At 43.9% G+C, this 13,759-nt stretch overlaps 1 protein-coding gene across 8 annotated transcripts in view; it reads left to right on the top strand.

Moving 5' to 3' along the window:
• LOC135909324 (lachesin-like) overlaps window positions 1–6,047 on the top strand; it is a 441,203-nt gene extending 435,156 nt beyond the window's left edge. For all 8 annotated transcript variants that reach the window (XM_065441270.1, XM_065441264.1, XM_065441296.1 and 5 more), the window contains 2 exons: window positions 671–757; window positions 2,391–6,047. In XM_065441270.1, the coding sequence (XP_065297342.1) occupies window positions 671–757; window positions 2,391–2,485 (182 nt within the window). In that variant the 3' untranslated portion in view covers window positions 2,486–6,047. The remainder of the gene's footprint in view (window positions 1–670; window positions 758–2,390) is intronic.
• Window positions 6,048–13,759: the final 7,712 nt, after the last annotated feature.

Below are 13,759 nucleotides of genomic sequence, written 5' to 3'. Positions count from 1 at the left end.
TCTTACACTAACCGTACATTGGCAAAGATGTTATAGTAACACACATCTTCCAATTGGTTGCAAAATATCGCATTCTTACCAGATTTGTCATACTTACTCAACAAAAGGCCTATAAATTCAGCTAAAATGACATGATGCGCACTATATTCCATAAATTCTGAAATTCAAACTAAAATTTATTGTTTTTCATTGCGCAAAAATTTCTTTAGCTGATATTTTTTTTATTGTAGCGGAATCACGCACTACATAACCGAAAATCGTCTTTTGAGTAAAGGTTCTTCAACTTTTTTTTTTCCTGAACCGCGCAGGAAAGTGACGATACAGATAGTAACCTTATCTGCTCTTTGTGATTGCTTAATTTATCTTGGTGTTTAAGAGATATTTAACATTCATTTTTTCTGCGTCGTGTGCATTACACAAGTCAGCATTCATTAACTTTATCAAACAAGTATGTTTTGTAGCTAAAATTTTTGTTGCGTAGAATCATTTTCTGTGTTCTGGTATACACACGAATGATTTACATTAAGTTAGCCTTGTATAGTCGAACACTGAGAGTGGTCTTAAATGTATAAATCATAAAAAACTCTTCAGTTAGAACTTCTTCTGTGGCTATGAGCTTGACAAATAATGTGTAACCTCATATTTTTCAATTTATTATGTCTCAATTCAGCCGTGGTCACAACCAAACCGCAAGATCTCTCCGAGGCTTCCAGAGATCAGCGGCCATCTTACACACCGGCTGTTGTGAAAATTGGAGGTAAGCGTGTTTTATGTATTTCTCTCGTTTGCTTGAGGGGTATTTTTTGGGCGTGTTTGTGTGCCAGCAAAGGGCTGCATAAACTCGTTGAAGTAATCATTCACTCTGGTGGAAATTATTAGGTCAAGAGAGACGTTACACCACCACATTTGTAAGCAATAAAATTTTGACAAAATATGGTACAATTAGCGAAATATGTTTACGTAATGAAACACGTTGAAGTTTCATGGTGTATTCATATTTCGTCATAAGTAACGTCTTCGCTTCGCAGTTGTACGAAAATGTCGCATATATCAATTTGCAAAGGTTCAGCGCGGAGAAGGTGTCAGAATGACAAACAAAGGACTATCGGCTTTCGTAGCTGAGTTGTGTAATAGGCTTATTAACTGAACTCCCGGAAATAACGACAAAACGAACGCGTTTCTATAAACACATGTCAGTGCTATGCAACGTGTTTAGTCCACCGTGTTTAGTATTATTAATGATAACCCGCCGCGGTTGTTGGTGGCTATGGGGTTTCGCTGCTAAGCACAAGTTCGCGGGATCGAATCCCGGCCGCGGCGACCGCATATCAATGGGGACGAAATGCAAAAACGCCCTGTATTTAAGTCATATTAAAGAACTGCAGGTGCTCCAAATTAGCCCGGAGTCCGCCACTACGGCGTGCCTCGTAACAGGTCATGGTTTTGGACCATGAAACCCCATAATTTCATTTTTTAATTAGTAACGATTAATACTTATAATAATGTGCGCATTGCCAATCGGTGGGCTGGTTCTCCCCATGAGGCCAGCTGGAATAAAGGCTGAAGTGTAAACGGCGTGGGACGTATTTCCGGCGTATTCACTATCTGCGTCGGCGTGTTCACTGGCCGCACGCGATAGCCGAAACGAAAAGTCGCAGTTGAAGTGGATGGTGTGGATGTGCCCGCTTAAAAGAACAACGCCTCCTAGTTTGTGCACAGCCCTGTGCACTTCGTTCCCTGTCGTCATGCTACCTTGCCCGACTGCCATAGAATCTAATGGGCATGCTCCTTATTAGGCCGCGATAATTTGGACGTCACTGCTTTCGTCACGCTGGGCTTGAAAGAAGAAATTTCGATCCAAGTAGCATGACGTCATAAAGTGAGGTGCACAGGCCTGTTATCTACGAGGTGTTCGATTTAATCGTTAAACACAAGAAACCAACATCCACAGACGTTACAGCGCAGTCATCGCGCCCAACAAAAATAGAAGCACCGACGCACACTAGCCCTCTGTTAAATATGCGTCAGAAATGCGTTCTATGTGGGTGTCTCTGAATTACGCACCCAATCTGATTTTTACTGTCACGTTGCCTAGTTACAGGTGTTTCGCTGTTGTGGCTATGTTTGCATTTCATTTTCTGCTTACATTTCCTCATTCTTGTCGAAATTTAATTATGTATATGTACAAATGAGTGATTTTTTTTTCTAACGTTGACGCATTCTTTTGTGAGCACTTTAAAGAAAGGTGCGTGTTTTCATTTTGAGTCACAAATATTCGATATACTCTTGAAGTATGGCTTCTAAGGCACTTATTATTTCTTTAGCCTCACCGATTTCACTCGTCCTCTTGCTTACTATACTGTTGATCCTCTTTGTTCTCACTTCCGCAGATTTGCAGCTGCACGGTAGCTCAACGCACCTGAAGAGCTCAGTTCTGTCCACGTCGCTGCTTCTCGTCATCGGCTTCGTGTCGGCCCTGTCGTGACGTGTTGCGGCATCCCCCTTGAACGTGCGTCGGAAACGCGACTCTTGCGGCGCGGGCTGCCATCGTCACGCTCGCTGTGGGGGACTGAAACCGCGCCACTCCGGGTGACGGCCCCCGATTGCGGCAACGACACATGGGAAGCAGCACGGCGCGCCAACGGCTCAACTAAAATCGAACGGGACATCGCCACCAATCTTTCGTGACGCGAGGCAATTCCCCGAAGCAGCGAAACAGAGGACGGACATTGCCATACTGCTGTGCGAACTGGCCATTTTTTTTTTCTTTTCTTCTCGGGCTTTTGTTTGCCCGCTTTCGCGCTGGCCCGCATTCCGCGCGGGAACGACTGCATCGGTGGGCGCGCCCAGCACACTCGGGCGGCATACGCGATTATCTCGGTTCAGGCTCTACGACATGTTTTTGACACGAGCTTGGGTGTTTGAATTTACCCGTGGCGTCGTTTTTCTTTTCTCTCTTTACACAAAGGGCGAAGGTGAGGCGCATTTGTCGTGGTTGTTACTAGTTATGTTGGGCCCAAACTACCGCTTACGTACGTAGAGATTCTGCAACTAGCCAAGAACACTGTAAGGAACACTTTTAGCTAGTTTTACGCAACATAAGCAATCAACTTTCAGTTGAGTGCACCATAAAGCAACCTAGGACGGGAAATATGTTTCCCTAACAAGATTTTTCCACAGCCGCCTTCCATTGGAAGCTTTTAAATTGGCACGGTAATGAGGTCACCGGTAACATTGCAATGCTGGTTCATTAAGAAGTTCATCTTATTCCAGAACTCTAAAAAATGAACAAACGATCGACTATAGAAACGTAATTCTGTGGCGAGGCTGTGGGTAAGCACGTGAATGTCATGTCCATTTTCAGTGCTTTCATTTTTTTCGGCGTAGTGTTCACAGTCACGTTCTAAGTGTTCCAGTTTCACAAAGAGTTCAAATGAACTGGCGGGTTCAAATCGCCATTCTGTTTCTTAAACTCATTTTTCTAGTTTCTATCAAATGCACAGTTAATCATTCATATCTGCCACAGTCAGTCGTGAGTGACAGATACTCATCAATCACCTTTGCTGTTGTCATCAACGACGGTAGAGGCACTTCGTAGCCTTCTGTCCGTAACGATTTCATTCTCTTTATCAAGTTATCGCTTTGCAAGTACGCATTCTCGAAATATCGTAGACAAGTAGTATATCGATCAAAACAATGTTGTCATTTCGCAGCGCACTTTAGCAGCTTTAGAACCACTGTCACGCATGCAAATTGAGCATGTACAGCCTATAACGAATAACGCAACTCCGGCGGCAACTGCAGTTGATATCAGTATTCTTGCACACTGAAGGGAAGAAGAACAAAATTCATTAGCAGAGTGGAGTTTGGCACTTAAGTGAACCCACGGGCGTAGTATGTTCGTTTTTCCTAGAAAACGCTGAGTGCAATGATGTAATTCTGTTGGAGTGGTGTTGACTCTCAAATATACATTTCCATGTCACTGAACTGAAACGTGCAGCTTTTTCGACCGGTCAAATGCAGTAATTTTAAACAAGTTGCTTGTCACTTTCTTGGTATGTTGCACTCTATCATATCTTCCTTTAATTATCACTTTATTAAAACTGCGGTTGTTGGGTAATTCATATTCACTTTCTTGCTGAATATATATTTCTCTGGCTGCTTTTACAGTATAACAGAAAATGCTTAAGAATAGCTTAACAGCAAATATAATATCAGGAGTGGCTGAGTTCGCTAGATATAGGAGACAGTATTCACTGACAGGCTCCTGCTGAAGCACGCATCTATAGGTATAATGTTATTTATGGTAATGACACTGAGAGAAGTAATGCGCAAGCGCATATGCGTTTCGCTGTAAGATGCTTATCTGGGCGCGACATGTAAAAATCAGAAGAGAACCCAAACCAAGAAAACGTTGTACAATGTGAACAACTGAGAATGCACTCGGCGTATTAAGCATGCCCGAATCCAACATAAAGAAAATCACGATGTTCCTATAGGATAGGATAGACACGACAGCGCGCGTTTTATGTTGACGGTAAAGCAAAATGTGGACTATAATTAGCTTCTACGCCATGGTCGTCGGAATAATGGTACACAGTTGGTAGCGTCTCTATAGACTTACTATTAATGCCAGGAAAAAAAGTAGCACTCACTTACCAAACAAGATATTTAGATTTTTTTCATTTCTCTTACATCGAAAATGTGAGGGTACTCGGAAGCTAGTTATGGTTTCCAGTAAGGGTAATCAGGTTAATAGCAATCACATTGTAGTTTTACAGGTTCATCATAACCCTAAGAAACAATCAAGATAGCAGGGTTCGCTAGTCACTTGGTCGTTGTAATCGCAGTGCGCATACTCGATACAATGTCGGTATAGAATAAAACGCATACATAATTCACGTCTTAACGCTATCGCTCGGCGAGGCTTATAGACGTCACAACATTATTTCACATGCTGCCGTCCCAACAGTCGGCTACCAGACCAGTACCCTTAAGAATTCGCCGACAGTGTGATTGCTCCTGTGACGTCTTGATGCTTTCTTTTTCTATTTTGAGCGCACGAAAATTGCAGTCTATCACGCGTTTTTGAAATTGAGAATGATGTACGGTGTGTAAACGTTCCTGGCTTAGGAAATCAGCTTAAAACATGTTCATCTTACGAATGCATGTATGTCAACATTCAGTTCAAGCTTATTATTTATTTGGGGTAGGTGGAAGGGGTCGGATGAGGGAGATAAAATTTTGAATAAAGTTGCTTACCCTTGCCACATATACACATACATAGCAGTTGGCCATTAGATCGCTCCACACACACAGAACTGCTCGCATGCTGCACGCATACGTTTACCCAAAATTACACTGCCGAAAGTTAGCCGTAATATAAGATGAAGGCCGAATTGAAAAAAAAGAACACTGATAGGTGATTGCATTGACATTTATTAGAAAACCCACCACCTAAGTAAATGCGATGGTCATAAAATGTCGATGACCGTTAAGGAAGAAACATAATAATCATAATACCTGCGCCTATTCAATACAGAGCACCAAGAAAACTTATTACTTCTTTGATATTATTGACGGCATATCGTGCGCCTGACGGCCGTTGTAGTGAATACGCTGCAGATTAAAAAACAAGAAGAACAATGTTCGCTGTTGTTTGCACCCATTTCTCCTAGCTTACTGCAATTTCAGCTTTGAAATTTGAAATAAGATGTGGACCATCAGGCTTACCGAAACAGTTCATAATTTTCCAATCAGGATTTGCGCAGCATCGGTAATTCCGCATGTGTGGACGGTGTCAAGGTTTCTTGTAAATAACATACACTTGTGTACTCGCACAGAAGCTCAACAGTGAATCGACGACGATGATGGCAGCAAGGAAACCAGCAGAAATGTACGTGTGATGATGCTGGTGATGGTGGTGATGGCAGCAAGAACATGTACATATTATCATGCGCCTAACCGCGTAATTTCTGTTTCTGAAGTGCCAAACGTACGTCAATGAGTACAATAAAGGGAGTCCATCTTTCTTTTTTATGACATCATGAATGCCTCTGTGTACTTACTTGCTTGTTCATTAGCACTATTTTTTTTAGTTTTTTTTCTTCACCGGTAGAGTTCTACCCCTACCTTTTCTATTTTTTTTTCTTTATTGTTTGTTTCACGGATTCTCTCCGTGTAGGGGGCAGAGGTAAAGGCAAAATGCCTGACAGAGCATTTGCGCCCCTACAGTTCAAGCCAGCACGAGATATCATTCCCATAAATATTTGCCAAAAATTCAATTATTCAGAACACATGTCTACAAAGCACTACTTTTCCGTCTCGTGGTAATGCGAGACGGGATAATTAACGATACGGGATAGAGAGAAGGAGAATGAAAACACTCGGTCAGCCATCGTTGCTGAAAAAGAGCGTTACAAGGCCATGGCGTTTGCACAGGCCAATCATTCTCGAATAAATCGCAAGAGCCCCCAGCTTCTTATGAGCATACGGAGCGGCAAGATCGGCACTTGAGTAACTTCTGACCACATAGAGACTCGTCGTCCACTAATGCTAATTTGATGTAAAGGGATTGACTCTATAAGCCAGACAAGAGCCATTAGTACAATACGCGTTGTCGATGTTCTGTTTACAGTTATTCGCAAGAGTTACAAGGTGTGTTTGTATGGGACGAGTGCCGCACTGTCCTCAGCACAAGTGCTTCTTAACTTGAGGGCATACTGCGTAATCCTTTCTGCTTACGCGGAAGAATGTGCGCAAATGTCATTCACCGTACGGCCCTGAGAACTGCAGCGTACCTGGCCACCCAGAAGACAAGAAATTGCACACTCATTGCACGCCAAGTCGAGACAAGCTTTAAACCACTGACTTGCACTGTAATATTAGTTTTCACTGCATGATAAAAAATAACAGACATATGTATAGCAGGACCACATCTTAATCCTTTAGCTGGTATCAACATATCTCATAAGTGTAAATAATAGGCTATCGCTTTCACCTTGTTCTCGTTTTGCTCATCGTCTTGAATTTCTATCTCCCGCCTTCTCCTGTTTTCCCTGGAGGTCTAAATGGAGGCCACTTATCTATGATGTCACAAGGAGTCGAACGTGGCTTCATGGTAGCTGAGAACGACAGATACCGTAGCGTGACTGCGCACCATTAGCGATACCTCCATCATTACCTAGCAGCCTTTCGAACTAGGTATTTCTGCGAGAATGCCAGTTATGCCAGCAACATGCCTGCGTAGATTAGCTAGCACGCGGGAAGGCTGGCTGAAGAACAGGGTAGTATTAGTAAGCGGTAAGCGTATGCAAAGACTAGAAAGCTTTAGCAACAGTGGAAGCCAGTGGCTTAGCATATTTAATTGATGTCCCCAACAGTGCGCGTGAGCAGATCAGCATGCTAAGAAGACGGACAATGCATTTGCTTGTATCTTTACTAGACGAGCAGCTCTACTATAGAGCCACCGTCTAATGTACATAAGCACTCACCAATTCTCTTAGCATCAACATCAACCACAGTACTTTCAGTCCCCTTCCTTCTTTGACAGTGCAGAATAGCAGACTAGAGCTCACAGGCTCATGCCCACCTCTCTCTATTTCCTACCAATAAAATCTATCTAAATATAGGACATGTCATGCGCGCCATTCCTAAAGATACCCACTCTAAAATGACGTGACTTATAATCTCCTCCTAACCGTCGTTGAGAATGACGCATGCCCTTTTCTTGTGGTCACGTCAGGAAACTTGCAAGCAGAAGTAGCCTCATGCGCTGACGTTGTTATACGTACGCACCAGTGCTGTATTAAAGAATCTGAGATATGTCCATACCACACGCACCAACAGAGAGAAAGTCGAATTGGAAAACAAGAATATCAAAGCGCCCTTTGAAACGCAAAAATGCGATCCGCACTGTCGACCAGCGCCGCCAAATGCTACCGCGAAACCAATAACGGCTGAGCCGGAAGGATCAAGCTTTCATCCACCGCCTACCGACCGACGCCAGTAAGCTGCCAGCCTTGATACACATCACATTTACGATGATTTAGCACCGCACAGCAAGACAGTGGTGATTGCTCGGCATTAGACATGGGTCTCCCTTCCGTACACCGGACGACGGCCTACCATTCTGGGTACCCTTACTCTAATACGCCAATGCTCCATCTTGGATTTGTTTGTCATCTCACGGAGTCGGATACCTCTCATAGTGCGACCTGTATGAAAAGAACTGAGGTGTTCCTTAAGCCATGATATGTACAATACGTATTCGCGCCCTGCTGGGCTCCCCTATTCACGAAGAGACCTTTAAATATGCCACTGCAGTCCTAATCAGATGCGTAGCTGTCGAGAATCGTTAATAGCAATGTTTATTCAACTGAACCCAATGACACTTAGACATAATGCAATAAAAGCAAGGTATCTCACAGTTTTGTTTGTTGATTTTTGTTTAGTACATTTATTAATTACTAAGTTACTACATAAGGAGATCTCAAGGATAGTTGCACTGCTCCATTTGATTTTAAATACATGCCAAGCCCATGCGTGCTCTTTTTTTCTTGCACCAAGTGGATCGCCCTTCACTCGATGCCCTTGTAGCCCCTTTTCTTCTGGAAGAGGATTACACTAGCGCATTGGCATGCACATCAGGCCGCTCCGTGATCGGTGTACAAGGCCCGAAAATTTGCATGAAAGCGTGGTGAGTAACCCGGAACGTGACCGGCCTGTCTCCGTAGGGCGAAGTCAAGGTTTTGAGGCCGTTCAGACATTTAAGTACAATAGCCTGAATGTGTTTATGGTGTTTCAATGGCACTGGCTGGGGCAGCAGTGCGAAAAATTCGCGATATATCTGTGTCGGGATGTGTAAATTGCGCGCTGTAAGAACCATGAGAGCTCCCACGCAGTTTGGATTTTGTCCTGAAGATCTGCCGCAAGCAATTAACGTCTGCTTGAGTCGCAGATAAGGTTTAGAGGGCAACTAATCTCTTAATAATAATCCAAAAGCGAATGCTGAATGAGATTACCAAGGGTCATGAAAGCACATGATGTCATTGTACGTAAACGCACTAATGACGCCAGCCAATCTTCATTTATGTATATCAAATCTGTGGAACTGCGTAATTATACGTTTCAGCAATTTCTTTTATTTTTGTGTAGATTATTTACATCATTTGTAGACCAAGACAGCTGTGCAGCTTCACAAGCTAAACAACAAGTTCATGTACCGGCAATGTTTAAGCAATCACGTACTATTTATATCCTAACTGCTTTTAGCAATTCACTACAAAAGAGCCGCATCTTTAACGAGTAGAAAAATAAAATGAAGCGTAGAAAAAGATATGGAAACGCGAATCGTTTCACGTGCTTTGCACGAGCTTTAAACCAGGTTCTGCTTTGTGGCTGCCTTGGTTACCTGGGCGTAACGGGGCTATTCAAGCAACCAAAACGCAGCCTTTTCCCGGTTATCGTCACCACTGGGGTGTTCTTCATGTTGCACTGATGTGGCGAAATAAACTAAATTGAATAAAAATTTAAATAAAGCCATTTCATTCCTTAAATATTTTTACCTCTCGTCTGCAACACGTGATCAAGAAGCTCACGTGTAACCATGTTTATCGTACAATACGAAGAACATTTCTGCGATCTGCTGCCGAACCCGAGGTCACATGTTCGATTGCTTGCTTGGATGATCGCATTCTGACGGGGGCGGGCTGCGAGAACACGCGTGTAACAGGCTTTCGGCGCACTTTAAGTAATTTCAGCGGGTTAAAATTACCCACGGGAACCGCTACGGTATCTGTGATAGCCAGAGTCGGTCATTAGGAGAGACCATGGCATATATTGAAATGTCTTATTCGGTTATTTTGGGCTTCAAGTTATGAAAGTTATGAAACCTTCCAAATGTATTAGGGGTTGACGGAAAATCACATTTATAGAACTTGAAGAGTGTTTCTCAGCCCAATTAGTCGGGAAGAAAACCGGATCATATCTCATCTCTTTTATTCAAGCGGACCTGATATACTACATGGTGCGGTGCGCGCACCCATCGTTGGACGAAACCAGGCCACTAAAGTGTGAGTATTTACGAAATCTCGCTCATCCTTCAGCGTAGTAGAATCAGCAGAAATCTTGGCTCTAGAAAACTTTCGAGTGGAAAGAGGAATTCGCCTATCTGTATAGCTTTCGAGCTATGCAGAGTCAACAAGAAGCCGACTATACCGCGCGGATCAGCTTCAATAACCCTCGTATCAGTGACGTCATTTCCTTTGACAAACCCTGCACGTGGCGTTTCCGATGCAAGCCCGTTCCAGTATGTGTGGGCGCGCGTGCAAAACTTCTTATCTGCTCGAATTTGTTAGAGCCTTTTCCTCCACAACAAGTGGACTCGCGAGTCAAAGCTCGCTTCAGCTTTTTTTTTTATTTCATATGACAGAGGTAGGGCAACTGAAAGTGCGTACCTCTATCGGTGTATAACCGATAACCGATAAACATTTATTTATTTATTTATTTATTTATTTATTTATTTATTTATTTACTTACTTACTTACTTACTTATGAATGAATGAATGAATGAAGGAAGGAAGGAAGGAAGGAAGGAAGGAAGGAACGAAGGAACGAAGGAAGGAAGAAAGGAACGAACGAACGAACGAATCGATCCAATTAGCCGATCAATGAATCAATGCCGTATGCACCGAGGAGTCGTGCGTGGGATGGTGCACCGGCCAAACGTACAACCATGATGAACGAAGCGTTAGATTATAAATAGAGTTATTGAGGTCCATATAAAGAGACTGCAAGCAGCAAGCTTCCTCCTACTCCATTACTCCTACTCAAATTATGTGTAGTGGGCCGGGTGTAGGTGTTCGCCCTACGCGAAAGCGTATGGCGAACGCGTGCTCCTATTACTTGTCATGCCTGCCTTGCAGGCTCGGTAACGAAGGTCGTCGTTTCTTGCTCTCTCATACGCACTTGCGCAAATGAAATGCAAGGTCGTTCGTGCCGGCTTTTGTGGCACAGCTGACTTGTTGGCCGCCATACTGTCTGTCCTTGGTGGAGGTTTCCAATCAAAAAGCAATGAAACGTTCACAGTGGCCGTACTTCGCAAATGCACATTGTTGCACATTACGCGCCTTCACTTCACCCGCGATAGGATGGCTTGTTGATTTACCCATGTCTGTACAGCTGCAACGGTGACTGCAGAAATCTCCAAGGGAATACCGACAAGAACTTTGCGAATTTGAATAACCAGTCGTGCACATAGTGATGAGCATCAGGTGCAACCGGCCAATGGTTGCTAACAGCTCAAAGAAGATCGCAGACAGTTTGCATTATCGAATCGGAAACACTGGTGCATATAGGAGAGAACAGAACCCTCTTCGACTTGAAAATGATATGGGAAGGAAGTAAACAAAAAAGACGCACAGGCTTTTATTCAGTCACGTGTATTACTGCTCGCTGAATCTATCGGGTATTGGCGGCGGTGGTGGTAGCAGGCCTTCAGAAGGCGAACCTCAACGCGCGTCGAAGGGCGTACGGGACGCAGGTGCACTAAAAATCTCTGAAAAAAAAAAAACTTGGAGTAGCGCCACGAGGTGGTCATTTGAGGGATCGCCCGACGCTTGTGCGTAGGCGCGAGTAAGAGCGGCCGCATGAGGGAAATTCTGGGGGCTTTTGCTCCTGGAATACATGACTCAGCCTAGGCACTATGGAGGATGCTTCTGAGCGCGTGTCGTATGCGTTTGTCCCTAAGCGTGCCGGCATTGCGGAGTGGGGTGGTTTGTTTACGCTCAGACGCTGGCTGCTGGCGCCGTGAAATAGGTGAAGCAATGGGCACTGGCGCCCCATTTGGCGACCGTTGTGTCAAACAGACTCTGTCGCGCTAAGTCAGTCGTGCGGGATCACAGCTTTCTCGCGTCTTACGGCGATGCATGGATCTGCGGGAGCAGCTTTCCCAATCAACGACCCTGTAGCTTCCGTCTCGCTCGATGTTTACGGGCTACTTCAGTAGCAGATAACCGGGAGGGATATAATGAAGTTGTCTTTAGATAAGTTGATGAAATACTCATCCTAAAGTTACTAACGTTATCCAACAACGGTACTGAAAGCAAATTTTGAATCAGATGCAGGTTAATTCATATCGACATTAATTGGTGTAATTGTTGCAGGTTGGTTAATTGCATATTTCGTACTTGAGCAGACCTGATTGCGTTGGTTAACTGCCATTCACTTTGTCAGATCATTGGATATTTGGTTTTGGTTATTGTTTGCTAGCTTTACGAAAGAAAAGCTTGCGTCCACTCTAACACACTTGCGCGAAAGTTCGGTTAACGGAAATAAACATCCACGCTCTTTAGTGTTGGGGCAAAATAGAAAGTACCCAGTCATTCACTTATTTGGCTAGTTAATTAGCAAAGCTTGTATTTACTCACTGCACTATTATTCTCATTTAGTCGGTGAATACAACAGTCATTTAATAATTTAGCCAATGAAGTACGAAATCGTTGTTTGGGAATCTGAGGCATTCGGGTAGGTGGCTGAAACGAAATAAGAAGGCAAGACACAAAACAACGTCGGCTACGCCAAACCACGTTTCCATGCCGTTACCCGTACAGTGAATTATTTATTCCTTCATCCATTTATTGGCTTTTCTTAAACATGTTAGGTGGGGTGCGTAGTAAATGAAAACTTCTTAGCCTACTGATTAGAACCTCTATATCAACTGCCATTAACTAAAGCTCCTTAGCTACATTGTCTTTTTCATGATTTGACATTTCTCACACTTTGCGAGGAAGCTTTTCCTAGTGTATCAAGTTTACTGATAATACGAAGGCGGATACTGCGTCACCAGTCATCGGAACATGGAAAATGACTATTTAATGAAACGCCTTAGTTTCATCTAGAGAATGAACCAGCAGCACAAACCGTCTGATAAATGTAGACGTTATTAAACACACTCATGCATTTAGGGAGCCCTAAGTATGACAACAGGGAGAGGGACCAGGGAGAAGATCATCGGCAACATGGACAGATAGTGCAGAGGAGAAATTAGCGAGGGTAACACAGACCTACTTTGTAAGGAAAATTATGGAATGCCTTAAATGCTTCGCAAAATTCAGAGCACGACAACTCGAGTCAAGAGAGATAGAGGGGGGGGGGGGGGGGGGCGAGAGATAGAGAGCACCACCAGATGACAGGAGGCGGCGCCACCAACGACCAGGAGACAAACAACCGCCTCCTCCCCGAAAAATAAATAAGAAAAGTAAAAAGAGGCAGAAATGCGTGATACGCGAAAACGCTCACCACCAATGCGTACGTGAGGATCTGTCGAAATTGTTGGCCCAACGTGAAGCATCGCAAACACTGGCAACACCACGATCCATTCGGCTGGCTCGGTCGCGCCGGCGTCCGGGACGGGAGCTTTCGCGTTTGTGTCACGCTTTCTTTCTTTCTTTTTTCACTTATTTCCCTTTTCCTTTCAGTTGCCTTCTTCGCTCCGGGTGTGAAGAGACGTTCGTGCCTCTTTTTCCATGGCTTCGATGTTGGTAACATTCTTGTCGCGCCTTGTTTACCAGATCGAAGATTTGCGGGAGAGACGCGAACGCGAAAAAAAAAAAAGCAGAATAGCTTGGAAAGATATCCTCGCTTCCCCTTACAAAAGAATGACATGCAACTACGCGGTCTATCAAAGAGAACGAAAATAACGCGTATGAAAGCGCACCACACGTGCAAGAGAAGAGACCAGTGAGGGGTGAAAAAAAAA

The sequence above is a fragment of the Dermacentor albipictus genome, chromosome 1 (genome assembly GCF_038994185.2).
Source record: "Dermacentor albipictus isolate Rhodes 1998 colony chromosome 1, USDA_Dalb.pri_finalv2, whole genome shotgun sequence".
Taxonomy (NCBI): Eukaryota; Metazoa; Arthropoda; class Arachnida; order Ixodida; family Ixodidae; genus Dermacentor; species Dermacentor albipictus.
The sequence above is the reverse complement of the archived record's forward strand: the minus strand, read 5'-3'. Positions and strand labels throughout refer to the sequence as shown.